At 40.8% G+C, this 18,412-nt stretch overlaps 1 protein-coding gene across 4 annotated transcripts in view; it reads left to right on the forward strand.

The window, feature by feature from the left end:
• Positions 1-18,412, forward strand: part of SCAI (suppressor of cancer cell invasion) — a 41,972-nt gene that overhangs the window by 13,941 nt on the left and 9,619 nt on the right. For 3 of the 4 annotated variants that reach the window (XM_062641335.1, XM_062641333.1, XM_062641332.1), the window contains 11 exons: positions 1,119-1,250; positions 7,443-7,538; positions 8,147-8,233; positions 8,796-8,894; positions 10,201-10,297; positions 11,841-11,939; positions 13,029-13,181; positions 14,009-14,110; positions 14,283-14,384; positions 15,987-16,065; positions 18,041-18,140. In XM_062641335.1, the coding sequence (XP_062497319.1) occupies positions 1,119-1,250; positions 7,443-7,538; positions 8,147-8,233; positions 8,796-8,894; positions 10,201-10,297; positions 11,841-11,939; positions 13,029-13,181; positions 14,009-14,110; positions 14,283-14,384; positions 15,987-16,065; positions 18,041-18,140 (1,146 nt within the window). The remainder of the gene's footprint in view (positions 1-1,118; positions 1,251-7,442; positions 7,539-8,146; positions 8,234-8,795; positions 8,895-10,200; positions 10,298-11,840; positions 11,940-13,028; positions 13,182-14,008; positions 14,111-14,282; positions 14,385-15,986; positions 16,066-18,040; positions 18,141-18,412) is intronic. The other variant, XM_062641331.1, reaches the window with a different exon arrangement.

The raw sequence follows: 18,412 nt of genomic DNA on the forward strand, positions 1-18,412 counted from the left end.
TACCCTAAAAGCTGGGGAGGAACTGCCAATTTCTTCTGCGTTTGGTGGGCATGAACTGTTTGTTCAGGGAGGTAATTCTAAACTCTGGTTATTGTGAAGTTTTTCTGTAACAATTAAAAGATGCCTCTGGGTAGTTCCCAGTAACTGCATGGAGTTCACTTTGCCATTTCCTGCCTTGAATTGGCACTTGTAGGTAATTGTTTGTACAAAGAGCATCCAGACTGAGCCTCTGCACAAATGGAAACTTGTTGCTTAACAGAAGTGTTTACCAGAACTGGTAGAGAAGTTGCTGGAAGTAAAAGCTCTGCATTTGCCCGGTTAGAGATGTGTTTGTCTTGCACTAAAAGAGCACAGAAAAGCTAAAGACCTGGCAGCCATTTCCAGAGGAGCTGCTGCTGAGAAAGTAAGATTTTTAAGAGCCTCTCTGCTTTTACAGGCTTTCATAGTCCCTTACTTAGTCAATAGTAGGATTATTTCCATTATATCTTAATGTTTTGTTCAGGTGATTCCTGGACAATATGCCATTTTGCTCAGATGAACAGTAAAAAATAGCTCGCAGGTATAATTGTGGGCAGTGCGAGCCATGGAATTAAACACTCATGAGGAAGTAGAGAGGAAGCAGGATATTTTTCAGCATTCCGTCTCAAATTGCTAGGTTTTAGCAATAGGAACTTGTGAGCTACAGTTTTCAGCAGTTAAAGAAGAAACTGAAAAGTGAACAGGACTGAGGCTACTCTCTCTAAATACAGCTGCAGTATAAACACCTCTGCAGAAAGGCAAATTGAGAGAGGATTTCTTTGTCCAAGTATGAAACCCAAGTTTGTTACAGTCCTTTTGCTGGCCGTTTTGTGTTTGTGAAGACACTCCTCAGACTTACTTTATTTTATGACTCTTGCACCTCTTTTAGTTTGCTCTGTTAAGTAGTGCATTGTGGAATCATTAGCCCCATGCTTTGATTCTCAGCTGTTATTTTTAATGAGTCTTGAGAAGTGTAACCTGTGGGAGAACTGCATGCTCTGTTTTGTTTCCATCCCCAGGGATCTGTACATGCATCTAATCTGGATGAGCTCATAGTAGCCCTCCGTTTTTGAGTAATATGGCTATTTTCTTCTTCATAGGACTGAGTTTGCCCTAAAAGAAATCATGTCATCAGGAGGAGCTGAAGATGACATTCCTCAAGCAGAGAGGAAAACAGTGACAGACTTTTGCTACTTGCTGGATAAATCTAAACAGCTATTTAATGGCTTAAGGTTAGTGCATTTTGATACTATTCCTTCAGAAAAGCATTAGAGCACAACACTTTAGTGTGTGAGTGATGCTGAAGTCAGTTGTACAATGAACATTTCAAACTCAAACCCAGCAAGTTTGTTTAGGGAAGAATAGTGTGCACCTATGTATAGATAGTTTTGGACCATGGATGTAAGAATGTAAAGTTGACACGTTTCTGAGACAATAGGGAAGGAAGTGTGAGAAAGGAGAGCTGAATGTCTCAGGTCAGTTAACAGTAAACTACAAGTTGGAAATCCGTGAAATGGATGGAATTCATACTGAAATGTGTATGAAGTACACAATGAAGGGGCTAGGTGTGGCTGTATACAGTCAACAGCATGCAATTCCCAAACCCCCCAGTCTCTGTACCAAAAAAGGAATGAGATGGATCAGCCCAGGTGAGAGAAAAGTGGGGAGAGAATATTTTGGGGGAAGAAATTTAGGAAGTGACGAACAGAAACATCCAAACCATACCCTGTATGTGTCTAGTGAAACAAATGCTTAATCTGAACTGTGGAGAAATGTAAAATCTGCATTTATCTACAAAACATCTGCAATAACAGCCAGAAAGTCTGGCTGTTTTGTCAGCACCAATGAGAGGGGAAATAAGGAGAGTTCAAGGGAAATAGTTCACATTTGGACAGTGATACAGGCATCCTGTTTATGTCAGTATATGCTGAAGTTAAAGCCTGCTTTATTTCTAAACTTTGCTGTCAAGTCTCTTAAGCAACATGGTTTTTAGCTCAGATCTTGTTGGCAGTTCAGTGTCTTACTGGTCTCTGAGTAATACTGTATGTTTGGGCCCATATAGCTTGCTGTTATTCAAACACAGATGGTTAGCAAAGATGTTTTTAATTCCTCCACCCCCTGCTATTGATAATCCTTTCATGTGCTTTGGAAGTTGATTACCAAATCCAAAACAAACAGTTTGTGCTCCAAAATCTGCATGGTAAATGGGCAGTAGAGACAAGGAGTTCTTGATGGTTGCTTTCAACACCCCATGAAACAGTCTAAAGCAAAAGGACTGAGATCTTGAGGCCAGGATTTGCAGGACCATATATGCCATTACATTGGCTTTCTGATGCGGCTTGCTTGAAATTTTGGCTTGAGTTACTGAAGAGTACAAATTAATACAGTTCATGTCTGGATGCATGATGCTCAAGTTCAGATCAAAGAGACAATACCTACAGCCATTCTGTCTTTTCCTTTGGGCATGGAAGGAGTTGGTACTTATATCAGATTTCCACATGGGAGATGTAGTTTCTGTGTATATCCATAGTGCTTTGCAAAAAGAAACCTCCTCATCCAACTACATGAAAAGAAAATAGAAATTATCTTTGGATGAAATCTGGGCAATAAAAATAGATAGGCTTCAACAGCTGGCTCTGCTCCATGAAAATACGAACATACCAGAGGGAGCCTGCCTCTGTCCTTAGTGTAACTTGACACAATTAATGTAGTGTTTCTTGCACTAAACCTGACCCCTGTTTCACCTGTAAGAGCTGTGATTCCTTTGGGCATAATGACTGGATAAAGCAGCATTATAATTTTCAGGTGTCTCCTCTGTTAGTGCTGCTTGTTTTCTGGGTAGTTCGCCTGGAAATGACTTGGCAGGTATCCTGATTCTTAGTCCAGTTGCCTGTTTTTCCCTCTAGAGTAATAAATGCATTTGATGCATGCCTGCCTTCTTCTGTTTTGAAGATGATGATGGCCTTTGCTGTTGTGTTATATGACATTCTGTTGTCCCTATCATGTTTCACGGAAAAGAAGTGGTGGTGGAGGGAGAGGAGAGCAACGATTTCCTTCCTGAAACCTCCTCTGGGCACTTCAGCAACAGGGAGCTGAGCCTATAGCTGTGTTGGCAGCTGCTTAGCTGTTGCTGCTGCCAAAAATGCAAGGACTCAGCCTGCCACGTCTTTGTTTCAGTAGCATTTCCTTCCTCTCTTCCCAATACAGATGCCAAATACAGCATTTGAGCAAAACATATGATGATCTGCCAAGGTTGCTGCTCCAAAGTATACTTCATGCTCACACTACCACTGATACCGTCCTTCTGTGGCCATGCCTGCTAGAATAACGTAGAGGGGAGGTTGTCTTTCTAGTATTTCTTCTCCCTTTTTGAACACCCTGAGCTGTAAGTTAGAAACAACTGTTAATGAAGTATGTTCCAATAGCTGTTCTGTCCTTTCTCCACTCCCATTTGCTTTTTTCTTGGAGAAAAGGCTGGAAAGAGGGAGTGTGTTAGGAAGCAGTTTTTGTATTGTACTGTCACCAGTTATTATTTTATTTTAATGTTTAAAAAGTGCTTAAATGTGTTCAGTATCACAGAGATGCTTGATGCCTTAAGAAATGAAAAGACTTTCCACATATATCATGCTTTCCCAGATCAGGTCTCATTGTGCAGGCTGGAAGAATCACCACTGCTGTCCTTTTGTGGAAAGAAGCGATAATGTTTACCCATTTATTTTGTAGACTTTTAGTGAGGTGCAAGTTGAACATCTTAGTTCTGTTCCATGTTGCTGGTGCTGATGCAGGAACATCAGGACCCCATTAGCTTCATGTAATGCTGCAGGCTGTGCCCAGTGTGGTGCTGGGAAGGTACTGACTTCTCACACCAATTACATCAGTAAGGCAAGTTACTGTGAGTGCTGCTGGTGTGCTTACTGTCTTGGTGGGTTATTAGATGTGATGAGGAAGCTACACCACATGCCGTTATCCCACTGCTGCTTAGGTTCTGAGAATAGGAGCTTGTAATTACTACAAGCCTAGGAACATAAAAGGAAATTGTCTTTTTTATCACCTGTCAAAACTGTGAATGTGTTTAAAGCTCTGAATGTTAAACTTACAGTTATTCTAACCTTCCTTTTCAAAGCGCACTGCTGAGTCTCTAGGACTTTCTCAACATCTTTATATCTCTGGAAGTTGTCCCTGTGTGACAACTTCCATGCGGCGCTGGCCACACAAACCTCAACACCTTTAATTGGTTTTCAGCCAGCATTACCTGGCTCCTGCCAACAGCATGGATGAAATGAATTACTGACGGAAAATTAATTATGAGCACATAAGTAGTGTTGGTCTTTGCTGAGACTATAAGCAGGAATTGGATAAAATTCTGGGCTGCCTGTAGAATTTATCTACCAGCCACTCTAGTGTGGCAAGAGAACTGGTCTTCTGTGCCCAGTATGAGAAACCCATCCTTTTAGAACATCTGAGTTTGTGTCTTCATGTCCAGTTTGGAATGTTTTAAAAGCCAGGAAACTTGAAACACTTTCCACTGAGTTGGAGTTGGAAGGTTGCAGGCTATTGTAATGAAGTGTGTATCTGTCTTCCTTGTTTGGATAGAACTGTCCTAAATCAAAGCATCTCTGTTCCCTCCCCTGCATCTGGATTCCTTCTCACTACCACTTCCTCCCTCTGGTAAAGCTCATAGTCATCAGTAGAAGAGGAGTGAGTATCCAGACCACTGCCTGTTCTCTTCCCAGCATCCTTAGCCAGGCACATCCTGGAGAAAGCTGAGCCTCTTGCCTTTTTCTCTCTCTATTGCTCCAGTATCCTTCTGTAGCTCTGGAAGCAGCAAAATGTCATGCTATAATGTAGGTCTTATGCTCTCAAGTTGGGTGTGTATTTGCTTCTGGACCATATATTCCCTGTCTCCTTCAGTGGGAGGAGCTGTATTAATAATCCACGCTGCAATCAATGGAGTCTCTAGTACTCTTGGGTTATTTCTTACCAAATAATGCAGATCCTCTGGTCTGATTAAAAAACCCTGCACTAAACATCCTCTTTTGCTTATGCATCCATTTTCTCACCGCAGAATTTCTTGATATGTGGGAGTGACATGCATGATGTTCAGAACACAAAACAGTGAATGGATGGCAGCAGTGGCAGCTCTTGTCTGCAAAAAACTGTGGTGAAACCACGGTAATATATTGTCATAAATGAAGTTTTATTACAGCCATGTCAGAATACTATCAAAAGAACAAGTGCTACTGTCTGTTTCCATGGAGATCTTTCCTGTTCCCTGGGGAGCTGAGGAATTGCATGGTTATTGTGCAGCTATGCCAGCTGCAATTAGGCGAGCACGCTGCTTGAGAAATACACATGTGGACACCCAGCAGCGACTGTGGACAACAGCAGCAAACACGTGGGCACTCTGCTCACAGGGGCTTCTTAAAACGCCACTGGTATTTATCTATTCAAAAAGCAATGCAGTGAGTTGAAACAAGGTTTGTAAGAATGATTAGGCTTCTCCAGAGGAAGGTGCAGCACTGGGGGAGAGACAGAGGTGCACAAGGGAAGGTGGCAGGTGAGGTGTAAAGAGTAGATTAACTTATGATGAGGGATATAAGCATGATCAGTAAATAATTACCGCTTATTTCTTCATTTGTGCACATACCCACTTCTCAGTGTTTGAGAGAAGAAGGGTATGTTTTCTTGTTTCCTTATGTTAGACCTTTGCTCAAATGTCCTCGGCAGCTTTGCCTTCAAAGCCCAGTTTACTACTGGTAGAGTTCTTGGAGTCAACTTGCTAATTCAGGCATTCTTTAGGTTAGTGCCAGGGCCCTTTGCCTATATTATTATTTTAAAATGATTAATTTTAGTGTTGTTTTGTATTTGTATTCACTTTTTTTAACATTGAAACTTGCGGATGTGCTAATTAAATTTATCGCTACCTCTTGCTGTATCAAAGCCTGCAATATATCTTAGGCATGTATTTGGACACTTTCTTAACGTCTTTTGTTTATCTATTACAACAATAGAAAGTGGTGAATCATTTATCGCAGTAAGTGCTTTAAATTTGCATGTGTTCATATCAAGCTATATTTGGATGAAGATGTTGGTGCCCTGAAGCACATTGTTATACTCCTGTTTACCCCTCTCTACACCAAAGGGTGTTCCAAGTTGCCAAGCAGCCAATTCCATGATTGGGGGGATTTTTTTTACTATTATTTCAATTGTTGTTTGTTTTTTTTAATCCTGCCCAAGTTCCTTGGCATCTTCATGGAACAGCAGCAGCAAGTACTGGAATGGTTTTCTAGGCTGGTAAGAGTCACAGCTGATAACAGATTCATTTTATATGTACTAACTAAGCTAGACCCTTCAAGCTGTGTGGGAAGTACAGCTGGCTGATGAGGAAAGGAATATTAATTTCCTTTTCTACCTATGGTGCTGTTAAAGCAATTACAGAGAGCAGAAATGTGCCAGTGTGCTGCTCTGGAGATAGTGTACTGCTTTGCTTGCCTGCCTCCTCCAGAGGACATGGTGTGGTTTCCAAAAGGAGGTGTTTCCCTCAGTCTCGACCTCCCACGGTTGGAATTTCTGCTTTTCCACGGCCATCTTCTGAAGACTGGGATGTTGGATGGGATGTTAACCAGCAAAGTGATTTGAAAGAGCATTCCCTGAAGAAATTATTCTTGAATCAAATGAAAGATTATGCCGTCTTGAAAGAGCTGTTCCACTTGTAGAGTTGTACACCTCCTTTGAATCAGCTTCAGAATGGATTTGTAGGCAACAAGTGCTTAGTGAGCCTTCTGCTAGGAGTGAGAGCACAACCCTTCAAAGCTAAAATCCTTAGGACTGCATCATTGTTATGGGGTGGAGGTGGAGGGAAATACATCACATTGGAAATCGAGTGGAGGTACGAAAGCAGAACTGAATTGGATTGACTAACTCAGTTATAGCACTGGAAACTGAGACCAAAAAGCCAGAAGGTCTCAGGTTCTGCCATGTCACTTGGTTAGAGGGTGACAAATTCTGTGGTGATATGTGATATGTAACCAGACATTTGACTAGCCAATCCCTCTGAAAGTGGGAAGCAATAATCAGATGACAGCGCTGAAGAATTTTTTCTTCCCCCCATTGCAGTCTTTCTTGGTATACAAAATTAATATGCTGTCTGCTTTGTGGCATGTTTTTAGGGATACTGTGGTCAGATCATGATATATGTGCTTCCTACAAGCTAAACAGGATTTCAGTGCAGATTCCGGTAGCAGCAGGTTTTGAGTATATACAGGAATCATGGTTCTTGTTGTTCTTGATGCAGGAGGAGTTATAAAGCATTTCAAGTCAATTCTGAACAAAACCATTCTGATATGGACACACATCTGCTGCTGTCACGCTGGGCTGATTGAAATCTACTCCCTAACTCTGCGTTTGTCATGTCTCTCTTGCAGGGATTTACCACAGTATGGGCAAAAGCAGTGGCAGTCCTATTTTGGGCGAACATTTGATGTTTACACCAAACTCTGGAAGTTTCAACAGCAGCATCGGTAAGGGAATGTTGTAGGCAGACATGTTCCATGGATTTAAATGCAACTTTAATCCCTGGTATGCCTCAGGCCCCCAGTGAAGATTGAGATTTCACTGTGTTATTCAAGCATGAAGGGAGAGAATAGTCACTTCCTGTAGCACTCACTGTCTAATGAATTAAAATGTTGCAGAATTTTCAGTGTGACTTTATAACGAAACCCTTTGCTGTACTTGAATGCATGTTGCTTTAATGTATTACCAAGGAGAAGTTTCTGCTGCGCAGAACCCATCTGGAATGGTGTGAAGCATCCTGCTGCAGCGTGGGCTCTGATCTTTCACACCTTACATTGGCTGCGTAGTCTGAGTGTTCTCCTGGGAAGTTGTGACCTTTTGTTGTGTGTATTTTGTGCAACATACTTATGTCTACCTCTTGCAAGTTTATGTAAGATAAGTGGTCCTTGCTCTGGTGTGTGTATGCGGTGCTGTTGGCTCCATGAGGGGCTGCTACTGGGAATGCTATACCACTAATGAAGGCTGAATTTGTCCATACGATGGATCTTTGTCTTGTCTGATGTTCTGAGACATTCTGGAATGTCTTATAATCTTTCTTTTCTCTCTTGCAAAATAGACAAATACTGGACAATCGGTATGGGTTGAAGCGGTGGCAAATTGGGGAAATTGCTTCCAAGATTGGGCAGCTCTATTACCATTATTAGTAAGTAAGCATGCATAGAAAAGGTTTCAGTAGGGGCAGTGTAGTGTTTGTGGCAGTTCCATGGCAAACACTTGGATACTCAGTCAGGAGAAATCAATATATCTGTTGAGTCATGATGCCTGTTTCCGAATGAGAAGGCCCTTGGGGACTCATGGGAGTGCTGCAGAGAATGGCACCTGTAAGCCTGATGCCACACTGCTAGTCATATTGATACTGCCAAAGGACTTGTCTCCTACCTCAAAAGTGTTTCTAAGTCTCCCACGCATACTGCATTTTACTGTTATACAAAAGTGTGATTTACAAGTCTGGGAGCTTAATCTTCCTGTAAACTTTTTAATTAACCTGTCACCTGTACATATGGGTACAAGATAGGCAGATTTGATTGTTACCTGATGTGAAATCCAAGCTCTGAAACCTGTCTTCCTAGCAGCACAAAGGATGAGAGTCTGGCTTTCATATGATGTCACTTGAAGAGGGAGTTTTGCCATTGATGCACAAGAAGGGTGGGTTTGGTGTGGATTTCCTTCTGAAGCAGTGAGCTAATCTGATTCTTCCTCTGCAGCTTGCGCACGTCAGAAACCAGCTATCTCAATGAAGCTTTCTCCTTCTATTCAGCAATTAGGCAGAGGTCATACTACTCCCAAGTCAACAAAGAAGACAGGTAAGCCTGAATTAATGCCTTTGTTTTTTCAAGACTAGAATGGTGTGTGAAACAGGAAATAACTAAACTGAGAGAGTATAACTGAAGTAAAATCAGTGTTGTTGAAGGAAGTTTCTTTTAATCTCCTGCCATGATTAAAAACCTCAGTATAAAAAGAGCTTTGCTGGATGATTGGAGGAATAGTCTGGTATCTGGTCCTGGCTAGAAAGCTGTTAGCCCCAAAGTGTTGTCATTTTGGATCCTGAACAGTGTCAGTGCTGGGACGTAGCATGCTGTGACTGGAAGATAGGTCAGTTGTGCTGTAGCAGAGGAACCTTCTTGATTCTAATCAGGCTTTTCAGGGGAACATCGGTTAGTGCTGCAGTACAATAGCCCTCTGTAACTGACTGGGACAAAGTCCAAGAGCTTCAGGAGGCATAACGTCTTCCTTTTAAGATGCTATACTGAGAAAGGTACACTTGAGTGTACAAAAATGTGCTGCCTGCCAAGAACATAGGCAGATATAAATAAGAATAGGTAGATAACTCAGTTCTGGATCCTGATCTTGCATTTTAGCCAGTAAACTTGAGTTCCCTCATTAAAGAAGAAATGATCTGAAGTCATCATGAAGATAAATACAGAAGGTTAGTTAAGGAGCTTCCTACCAAGGATTCAAGGATCTCTGGACTTCACCTAACTGCACGTCTTTAGTCTTGCTCATGTCTAAACACACTTGTGTGCCACAGTAAGATGAAAGTTTCCCTGTTCTGTTCTGATACCTGTTGATCCTATTATCTTCTCTCTTAAAAATCTCTCGGTTTCAGTCTGAGTGCTTGAGCTGTTTCAGTCAAGGTAGGATTGACCAAACGTGTTTCTAGATGCTGTCAGAAGGTTTTAGAAATGGATGAGTAATTATGGGCTGTGCTGACTTGCAGATCTCTTAAGTTGTCGCATGTGGGTGAACTGAGCCAGCTGTGATTATCATGTGGTGCACTGGGGTCAGATAGTGCCCATGAACTGACAAAAGGTTTGAAGAGCCAGCGGTTATATCTGACTCCCATGCCTGTTCTCATGTAAGGAGACTGTGGGAAAGGGGGAGGCTGTGGCTTTCTTGGTGTATGTTTTATGTCCCTGTACTCAATTTTAAGTAAACCTCATCACAGGCAGGTAGCTATTGATCTTCACATGAATTCAGTTAGAACTCTTAATCTGCAGAGTGTTCAGCCTTGCTCTGGTCTTAAACTCTTCCTCTTCCTTACCCCTGCTGCCTACCTGTGTTCTCTTTTAATCTCAAATTTGGCTGTGGTGTTTTTGTTGTTGTGTTTAGGCCTGAATTAGTGGTTAAGAAGCTGCGTTACTATGCAAGGTTTATAGTGGTTTGTCTCTTGCTCAACAAAATGGATGTTGTAAAGGACCTTGTAAAGGTATGTAAAATGAGGATAAAAGTGCTAAGGGGGGGAGGTTGATGGCTCTTCTTGTTACTAAGGAATCCATAATATAGTCTGTTTCAGTTGAAATATCACTCATTAGATATATGATAATAGCTGCTGTTGCAGTGTAGCTTTTCTGTTTTTTTTTTCTCCTCATTTAATGAATTGTGCTGTTGGATGCCACAGAAGGAAGGAATAACATGGCTAGAGCTATGGAAAGATTCAGTATGATGTCACCATTTGGCTAGAGAAAAGCTTTACAAATGTATATATTAGGAATAAATTGTAAAATGCATGTTATTAATCTGAGAATTTGGGGATCGTCTGATAACTCTGAGTACATTTTCATTCCTGTAGGGGATTTAAGACCCTGGTGGAATCTTCCCCAGCAAGTCTCCATGTCACACTGTTACTTGGAAAGCCAGCATCTCTTAGCTTGATGTTGTGCTCATTTCTCTTCCCTTCCAAACTGAGATCTCTCAATGCTATGTCTAGAACACATCCTGAATACATTTTACACCTTCCAGAGACCCACCAAAATTAAACTTTGCCAAATGGTATAGATAATGCTATGAAATTGGAGAGGCTGGATCTGCATATGCCTCTGTTATGGGAGTAAAGCTCTGAATGCCAACAAACACAAGTCTTTAGGTGCAACAAATAGAGTGCAGGCTAAAGCTGATCACTGCTTTTCTAGTATATGTGGCATCCAACACAGCGATTCTGTGAATCAGACATTTAATAATGACACTTCAATCAAGATGATTTGATAGCACTGTTTGAAAACCAAGTAAATATATTCCAGTAGATGCAGGCTAGATAGGGAGATACCCTTTAATGACAACAAATGAACCCCGGCCTCTTCTCAGTGCAAGCTGGTGTCTGTAGCTGAAAGCCTCTGAGCCTGAGGATGGCAGGCAGTGTGCTCATGTTTGGTGTAGTGTTAGATGGTCCTGCGAGGAGCCAGGGAGTTGGACTTGTTAATCCTTATGGGTCCCTTCCAACTCGCGATCTGTAATGCTTCTCCTGACAGCATATGCTTCCCAAACCTCCCTAACAACCTTGCTGCAAGCAGCTTCTGGTATTGACAGTTTTGTGTAGGTTGCATTGCTGTCTCGGTGTCTAAGCTTACTTGAACTGCTAGCTTAGCTTAGCAGCAGCTAAAAAAGCCATACCATTCACTTTCTCAGTGTATTTAAAGTTACTTGTAAGCTGAAATTCGAGTCCTTGGTATCCATAGCTTATGGTAATAACCAGTGACATAGCTGTATGTGAGTGGGATAGTTATATTTGCATTTGGACCTACTTAAAAGACACTTTGCATTGCCAAAACTCAGTGTAACATTGTCATTCTGTCTCCTAAAGAGCGCGTTTTGGCTGGCATGTTAGTCATAAATGTGCTGCATATGTTCTCAAGTAATTACTTTTTTCTTTATTAAAGGCCAGCACAGCTAACCAAATTGTAAAGTTACTGACTGCCTGTTAAGCTCTCGGTTTCAGAAATGACTGTGACTGTCTTTGAACTTTTTTACATCAGGAGCTGTCAGATGAAATTGAAGACTACACTCATCGCTTTAATACTGAAGATCAGGTGGAGTGGAACCTGGTTCTTCAGGAGGTGGCAGCTTTTATTGAGGTTAGAATACCATTCCCTTTTAGTTGTTAGCTTAAAACTGAAATCTGCTGGCTTGTTCACCAGAGTGTTCCTGTATCACCACCTCTGTGTGGTAAGCAGATGTGCCACGTGCAGGGACAGTATTCCGCTCCAATTTAACCACAGAGATGTGTGCACAGTAGTGGAAGAGTGACAGATGTTAAAGTGAAGAATCAGACCTGGTCATGTAACGTATTGAAGGCAGAAGCGTGAAGCTGAGAAGCACTTGGTCACCTTACTGGTTTTGCTCTTGGTGTTCAGATCATGGTGGAATTGAAAGCACAGCAGTTCTCATGGCCAATACTTTGGAGAGGCTGCCAGCTCTGGTTCTGTTGTTGTGGAAGCCAATCCAATCTGTTGATGTTTTGATTGTGTTTCAAAGTGTACTTTGTTGGAGTACTGGTCTATTGTGCTGGCAAATCATAAGCAGTATATAGTGGAAAATAGGGTGTAAGCATGGCAGTTAACTGATAGGTTCTTAGCATAGTTGTAATGTGACCAACTTCTAAAGTTTATTAAAAGGAAAATATCTTTTTTATTCTGTTAAATGAGACAGTGTTCTACTTCCCTCCTTTTGTACCGGATGTCAGTGTAACACGAGGATTTGTTTAAATATTGCCAGAGTGGATGGCAGCATTACCATTTTCTCATCTCCTTTGCTATTTATTTCTAGGAAGGGAAGGCAAACTAAATAGTGCAGGGTCCTTCTGTATTAGGAATGGTTTGTTTGCTCTGTGTGAATTTGTAAGGCTGTTGATGACATTTGGTTCCTTGGGTATGGAAAAGCTGAAGCAGAGTTTGTGTCATTTGGGGAAGTATGTTTTTCTCTTTGCTGTACCTTCATGTGCTTGTACCATGTATTTGCTTGCAGTCCCTTAGAGCTGTTGCTTTTCCAGGTGGTAAGGCATTGCTCTATTACCTGCATACAAGTATATGTATGGCAAATTAATTTTAAAGGTCTGCCTCAGTTATGAAACATTTACTGTAAGTGACGAGCCCTTTGGACTTCTCTCTGACTGCAAATCTGGACGTTTTCTTGAATTCCTGATTTATTCTGGTTGCTTTTTTTAGGCAGACCCTGTCATGGTTTTAAATGATGACAACACCATTGTAATCACCTCTAACAGGCTTTCTGAAACAGGAGCTCCGTTGCTAGAGCAGGGAATGATAGTGGGACAGCTTGCTCTTGCGGATGCGCTCATTATTGGGAACTGCAACAACCAGGTAAAAGAAATTCTGGGGGCTTGGGTTTGTATCTCTGGAGTTCAGAATCTTTTCCCATGTGAAACCCCTTCTGATCATACAACAGAGTTTCCAAGAGGGGCAAACATGAGAATATTTTGATAGTGATGCGTTCAGTGACACCAAGAAGAAGAGGTTCTCAAAAAGAAGAGTTAAAAATTGGGTATTAGTTATTAAACCTGTGGTACTGACCTCCTATTGCTTATATTCATCAGATTAATTAAAGTAGGTACTATTGATTTTCACACACTGGATGTTTCTTAATAACATTCAAACACAAGAGGCCTCTGGCACGTGGCTAGAAAAAGCCTGACCTAGACTTTCACATGGCATACTCCAGCCTGTTGCAACAGGAAGCTGCTTTCAAAAGACGTTCAAGATCTTGCTTTTTAGATTATGATAGTGAAGTTGTACAGACTTCATGACCTCTCCCTGAGCTCTTTTTTCAGGTAAGCAAGGGAGTTGTATCTAAACTGCAGTTTGTGAATCATTCTCAGATTTTGTCTAAATTCACAGTACATAGTGGTTTCAGCACTTGATCTGGAAATACCCCAGAAAAGTCTGTAATTTGCAAAGTGAAGGGTCTGCACACAAGTGAACTGTCCTGGTAGACCAGTAATAGCCTTTGTCTTCTGTGAGTTCTTCTAAAAGTCATTCATGGGTCTTTAGAGAGTCAAAAATGACACTGACAGGTCCTCGAGAGACATAGATGGTCTGTCTGGTGTGCGGTTGAATCTCTTACCTGGGTAATTCCAAAGAAATGCTGTTTAATCTGTATCTGGCAGAATAAACTCTTTGATCTTTTGCAGGTCAAGTTCAGTGAATTAACAATTGATATGTTCCGAATGCTACAAGCACTTGAAAGGGAACCAATGAATCTAGCATCACAAATGAACAAACCTGGAATGCAGGTAAGTTCCATTTCAGTGATGAACCTGGTCACAGACCTGAATTGGCCTTTTTTTGTTTGCTTATTTATTTATTTAGTTTGTTTATTATAACAAATAGAAATATAGAGGGTTATGAAACTGCTTTGTAATGTATGGTTGTTGGGTTCTTTGTCTTGTTTGTTGTTTCTAACAGGAATCAACGGAGAAACCAGCCAGGCGGGAAAACCCCCATAAATACCTACTTTATAAACCAACTTTCAGCCAGCTGTATACATTTTTAGCAGCATCATTTAAGGTTTGTGAAATCAGTGAATTTATTTGTAATAGAAAAATACCCAGAATGGTATGTGACGCAGAATAAAATGTGGCTGAGATAATCCTTTATACTTCAGGATAATGAAGCCTTCTTAAAATGTTCAATATGTTCTTCAGAGGGGTTGGTAATATTATAGATCTGTGTAATTTGTATAATAAAGACAAATCCATTGACTGCTGTGAAGGGAGAGGGAAAAAAATCATTTTACAACAGAAACCCAGCTTGCTGTTACACAGCAGTTGTATCATAGCTACAATGCAGCCACCTTCAAAGTGAAGCCTGAACAACAGCTCTGCAAGCAGCTTTAGTAGTGGCTATCCAGGATCCAACATGGTGCATGGCATTACTATGGAAAGCCTTAAGTAGTGCGATGTAATGTAATAGTTGCATATGATTGTATGTTATCCAGTAATTTTATCTGAGTGTGTGTGTAGGTACGCACATTATATATAAAGACATTTATAGATAGAGACATATATATGAAAAAATAAGTGTTTCCTATATATATCATATAGGAAATATTTATTGAGGTAAGAGATTTGGAAAACAGAAGAATCCTAAGAGTATTCTCCTACTTCATGTTGTGCCAAGCAATCCAAAATCAGGGAAGTATGCCAAGAAACTGATGCTCTTAAGCACTGTGTACCTGGTAGGTCTCAGTTCTGTATCCCATTCAAATTATATCTCTCTCCTGCACATGCTATGTTTTTATCTGACCATCTTCCTTTGTTACCCACTGCTCTCTTCCATGTAAATAATCTGTATATTTGTAGACTTTAATACAGTTACTTCGGTTATTTAAATTCATTAAAGTTGCTGGGCTCATTATGCTTAATTATGACTGTACAAGTCAGCAACTTGGGATTTAGTAGTAAAAAGAGCACATGAATCCATATAAAGAAGCAAGTTTTAGTCTGTTTCAGGAAACAACTGTAAAGAAACAGCTGGTGAGGTGAAGGCAGTGCTTCCTCTTAATACTTAAGAGTTTGGGTGCCTGCTTGCTCAGCCTTTTGCAGAAATTAAAAGCATCTGTCTCCTCATGGAGGCAGCCCATTAGAAAGGTGGAAAGTAGATTTCTTTTACAGGTCTGTCCAGAAACCTGGATGTGTTGTGCTTGTTGTCCAGCTGAGAAGGGTCTGGGGAAGAGGCAGATGTTGCAGACTCTGGGGTGTTTGGAAACAAAGAACTTCCTTTAGGACCCTGAGTTGCTTGAGAGTTAGGGTCTGCATGGATTGTGGCAGCTTTTGCTTTCCGTATCTTGGAAAGCTGTCAGATCTGGCTAGGCAGCAAAAGTCTGTGTGAAAGCAGATGCTTTTTTTAGTGCTACTTGAGCCTCTGATATCAGCCTAGAGGCCACTGTGGAGAAAAAAAGTATGAATATATCATCAGTTCACATTTTTGTCTGTGCATTCACCTATTCGAAGGTGTGTGTGTGGCAGGGAAGGGACCAGTGTGAAGGGAAGCCAGAAGCAGGAGTAGCCCGATCTTAAATGACAGTGTATTTATGAAAGTGATAATCAAATATTAAAATAAACTTACACATTTCTTCCCTTGCCACTCTTCTCTGTCTCTGAATTTCAGGAGCTGCCTGCAAACAGTGTTCTGCTGATTTACTTGTCGGCCACGGGCGTGTTTCCATCAGGTCGTTCGGATAGTGAAGGTACAATAAAGGAATGCTCCCTGTCATGAACAGGGCTTGAATTCTCTTTATGTTCCAGGACAAGTGACCAAGAAAGATGTCACAAAGCTCCTTTTAAAAGACAAGTCAATTTTACTCTCCTGTCTACTTAGTAAGATAGTCTTTTTATTCCACAAACAATAGTTCCCTGTTTATTAGTGTGCATTAACCTGAAACCTTTTCAAAGGACATACCCAGTTTTTGATGCATCTGAAGTATTAAAAGCTTCACCAGTTTTGAAGACCACATGGCTCAGTTGATGCATCAGTGCAAAGTTAATAAAATGGCTGAATGGCACTCTGTTATTCTTTCCAATCTCCAGTACTGTAAGAACATATGGGCAGGAGATGGGTGGTAAAAGGGCTGAAGCATCTGCAGGGACTGTTCTATTTGCACGCTTCTTAACCTGACAATTCAAGCCCTTCTCATGATTTCTGACAATTCCCCTCACTTCATCCTCCTGTTCTTTGCAACCTAGCAGAATATTTGGATGCAGCTGCAAACTAAAAGCTGAAAACTGGTTGGCTGAACAAACACAGTCGAAAGATCTATTTCTATAATTTAAGGAGGAAAAAAACCATCCTAAATATTGTACACACCTCATCTATTTGAGACTTGCATTCCTTTATAAGATGCATGCCTTGTCCATCCCAGTGCATGATTTATAGAGCTCTCAAAATGTTGAAAGACAAAAAAAATCCCTGTCAGCTCTGCATTGTGGCAGTGATTTTTTTTAAGTGCTTTCAACATTTTATTTTTCGCTGCAACTTGATGCTAGGCTCTGACTAAACAGTGTTCTTTAAAGCCTGTGGTATGTCCCCTTCACTGCATGTTTTGTTTCAGCTTACTGCAGAGGTATCCAGGCTCTGTCATCTGAAGAGCTGCATACTCAGACTTCACTTTTCATTCAATGAATCCCATTACAACTGCATTCTTTTAATAAGGTAGTGTAGCCTGCACAGACCAAAAAAGTTCTACCTTATTAAAAGGGAGAGCAGCTGCAAGTTGCACCATTTACTGCCTGTAAGCCATTTGTGTTTGACAGATCACATTTGTAACAGTGCTGAATTAATGTATGTTCTGTTCCTGATTTTGTGTTCCCAAAGCTTCCCTTAAATGGAAAGGTGTCTTATGTATCCAAACCTGAAAATACTGCATTTGGTGGCCACACAAGGGTCAACCAACTCTGCAAATGTGTAACAGAAGGAAGAAATCCTAATGCTTTTTTTACTAATGTTAGTGGCACTTAATACCCATAGCAATGGCTGAAGTATTTTCTGGTATCTCTAGCACCTTTTCTTTCTTGATAGGATTTTATATTGTTTATAGCCATTACTTCCATCCTTGCTCTCCACCAGACAGTGGGTAGCTCAGTTGTGCAAACTTAGCAGAGCATTTCTTTAGCTTACCCCTGAAAAGCTTATTCGTTCTCTGAGCTCTCTCTTACCCCTTTGCAGTGTTGTAACTGCAGATGGATAGTATTATATCTGTTCTGAGAGTCTGGGGGGGGGGGGTTTATTGACTTAGCCTCATTTTTTATGAGATTCTGAATCTAGAATATGCTGGCTCATACAGTAGTTTTGCAAAGGTATTGATTTTCCCATATGAAATGTGTAATGGGTTTTAATCTGTTTTGCTGTGTAGTGCAACAAGAGCCAATATTTGGATCTTTTGTACTATGTTTATGGATAAATAGCCGATAAATAAATTAGAGGTCATGAAGTTGCATTGCTTGCTTCTATTTGGTAGCTGCTGAAACTACTAAAAATGTATAAAACTGAATCTGTAGTTAGTAAAGTTTCCACGTTTCTTCATCTCCTCCTTACAACTGCAGTAGTTCTGATTCACTTAGTTTTCTGGGATTTGTGGTTGCTTCCTGCCTTTCATGTAATCATTAAATCCATAGCAGAGGTGAGTTGCCTGTGCTAATTTGAGCTTTCTTTTTCACCATGTGTAGGTCCATATGATTTCGGTGGTGTTCTGACAAATAGCAACCGGGACATTATAAATGGGGATGCTATCCACAAGCGAAACCAATCTTACAAGGAGATGCACTGGTAAGTCTCATACGTGTGGCAACTGCAAATCAGAAGAGTTTGTCTTTAATAGAGAAAAAGCTTCAAACCCTCTTGGACTCAAATTCTTCGGTGTAAGACATCATAATGTAGATTGGCTTGAAGTTAAACAATTAGAAATTAATATCCAACTCTAAATGATGATTTAAGCACTCAAAAAGTATTACTGTGACAATCCAGACTCTTTATTCAAATTAGTGGTGCATGACTTCTCAAGAAGATAAAACATCTCTTATTGGGAAAGGACTAGTAAG

This window comes from Pezoporus occidentalis, unplaced genomic scaffold, assembly GCF_034315485.1.
Source record: "Pezoporus occidentalis ecotype Australia unplaced genomic scaffold, CSIRO_AGI_Poc_V1 ctg68, whole genome shotgun sequence".
NCBI lineage: Eukaryota > Metazoa > Chordata > Aves > Psittaciformes > Psittacidae > Pezoporus > Pezoporus occidentalis.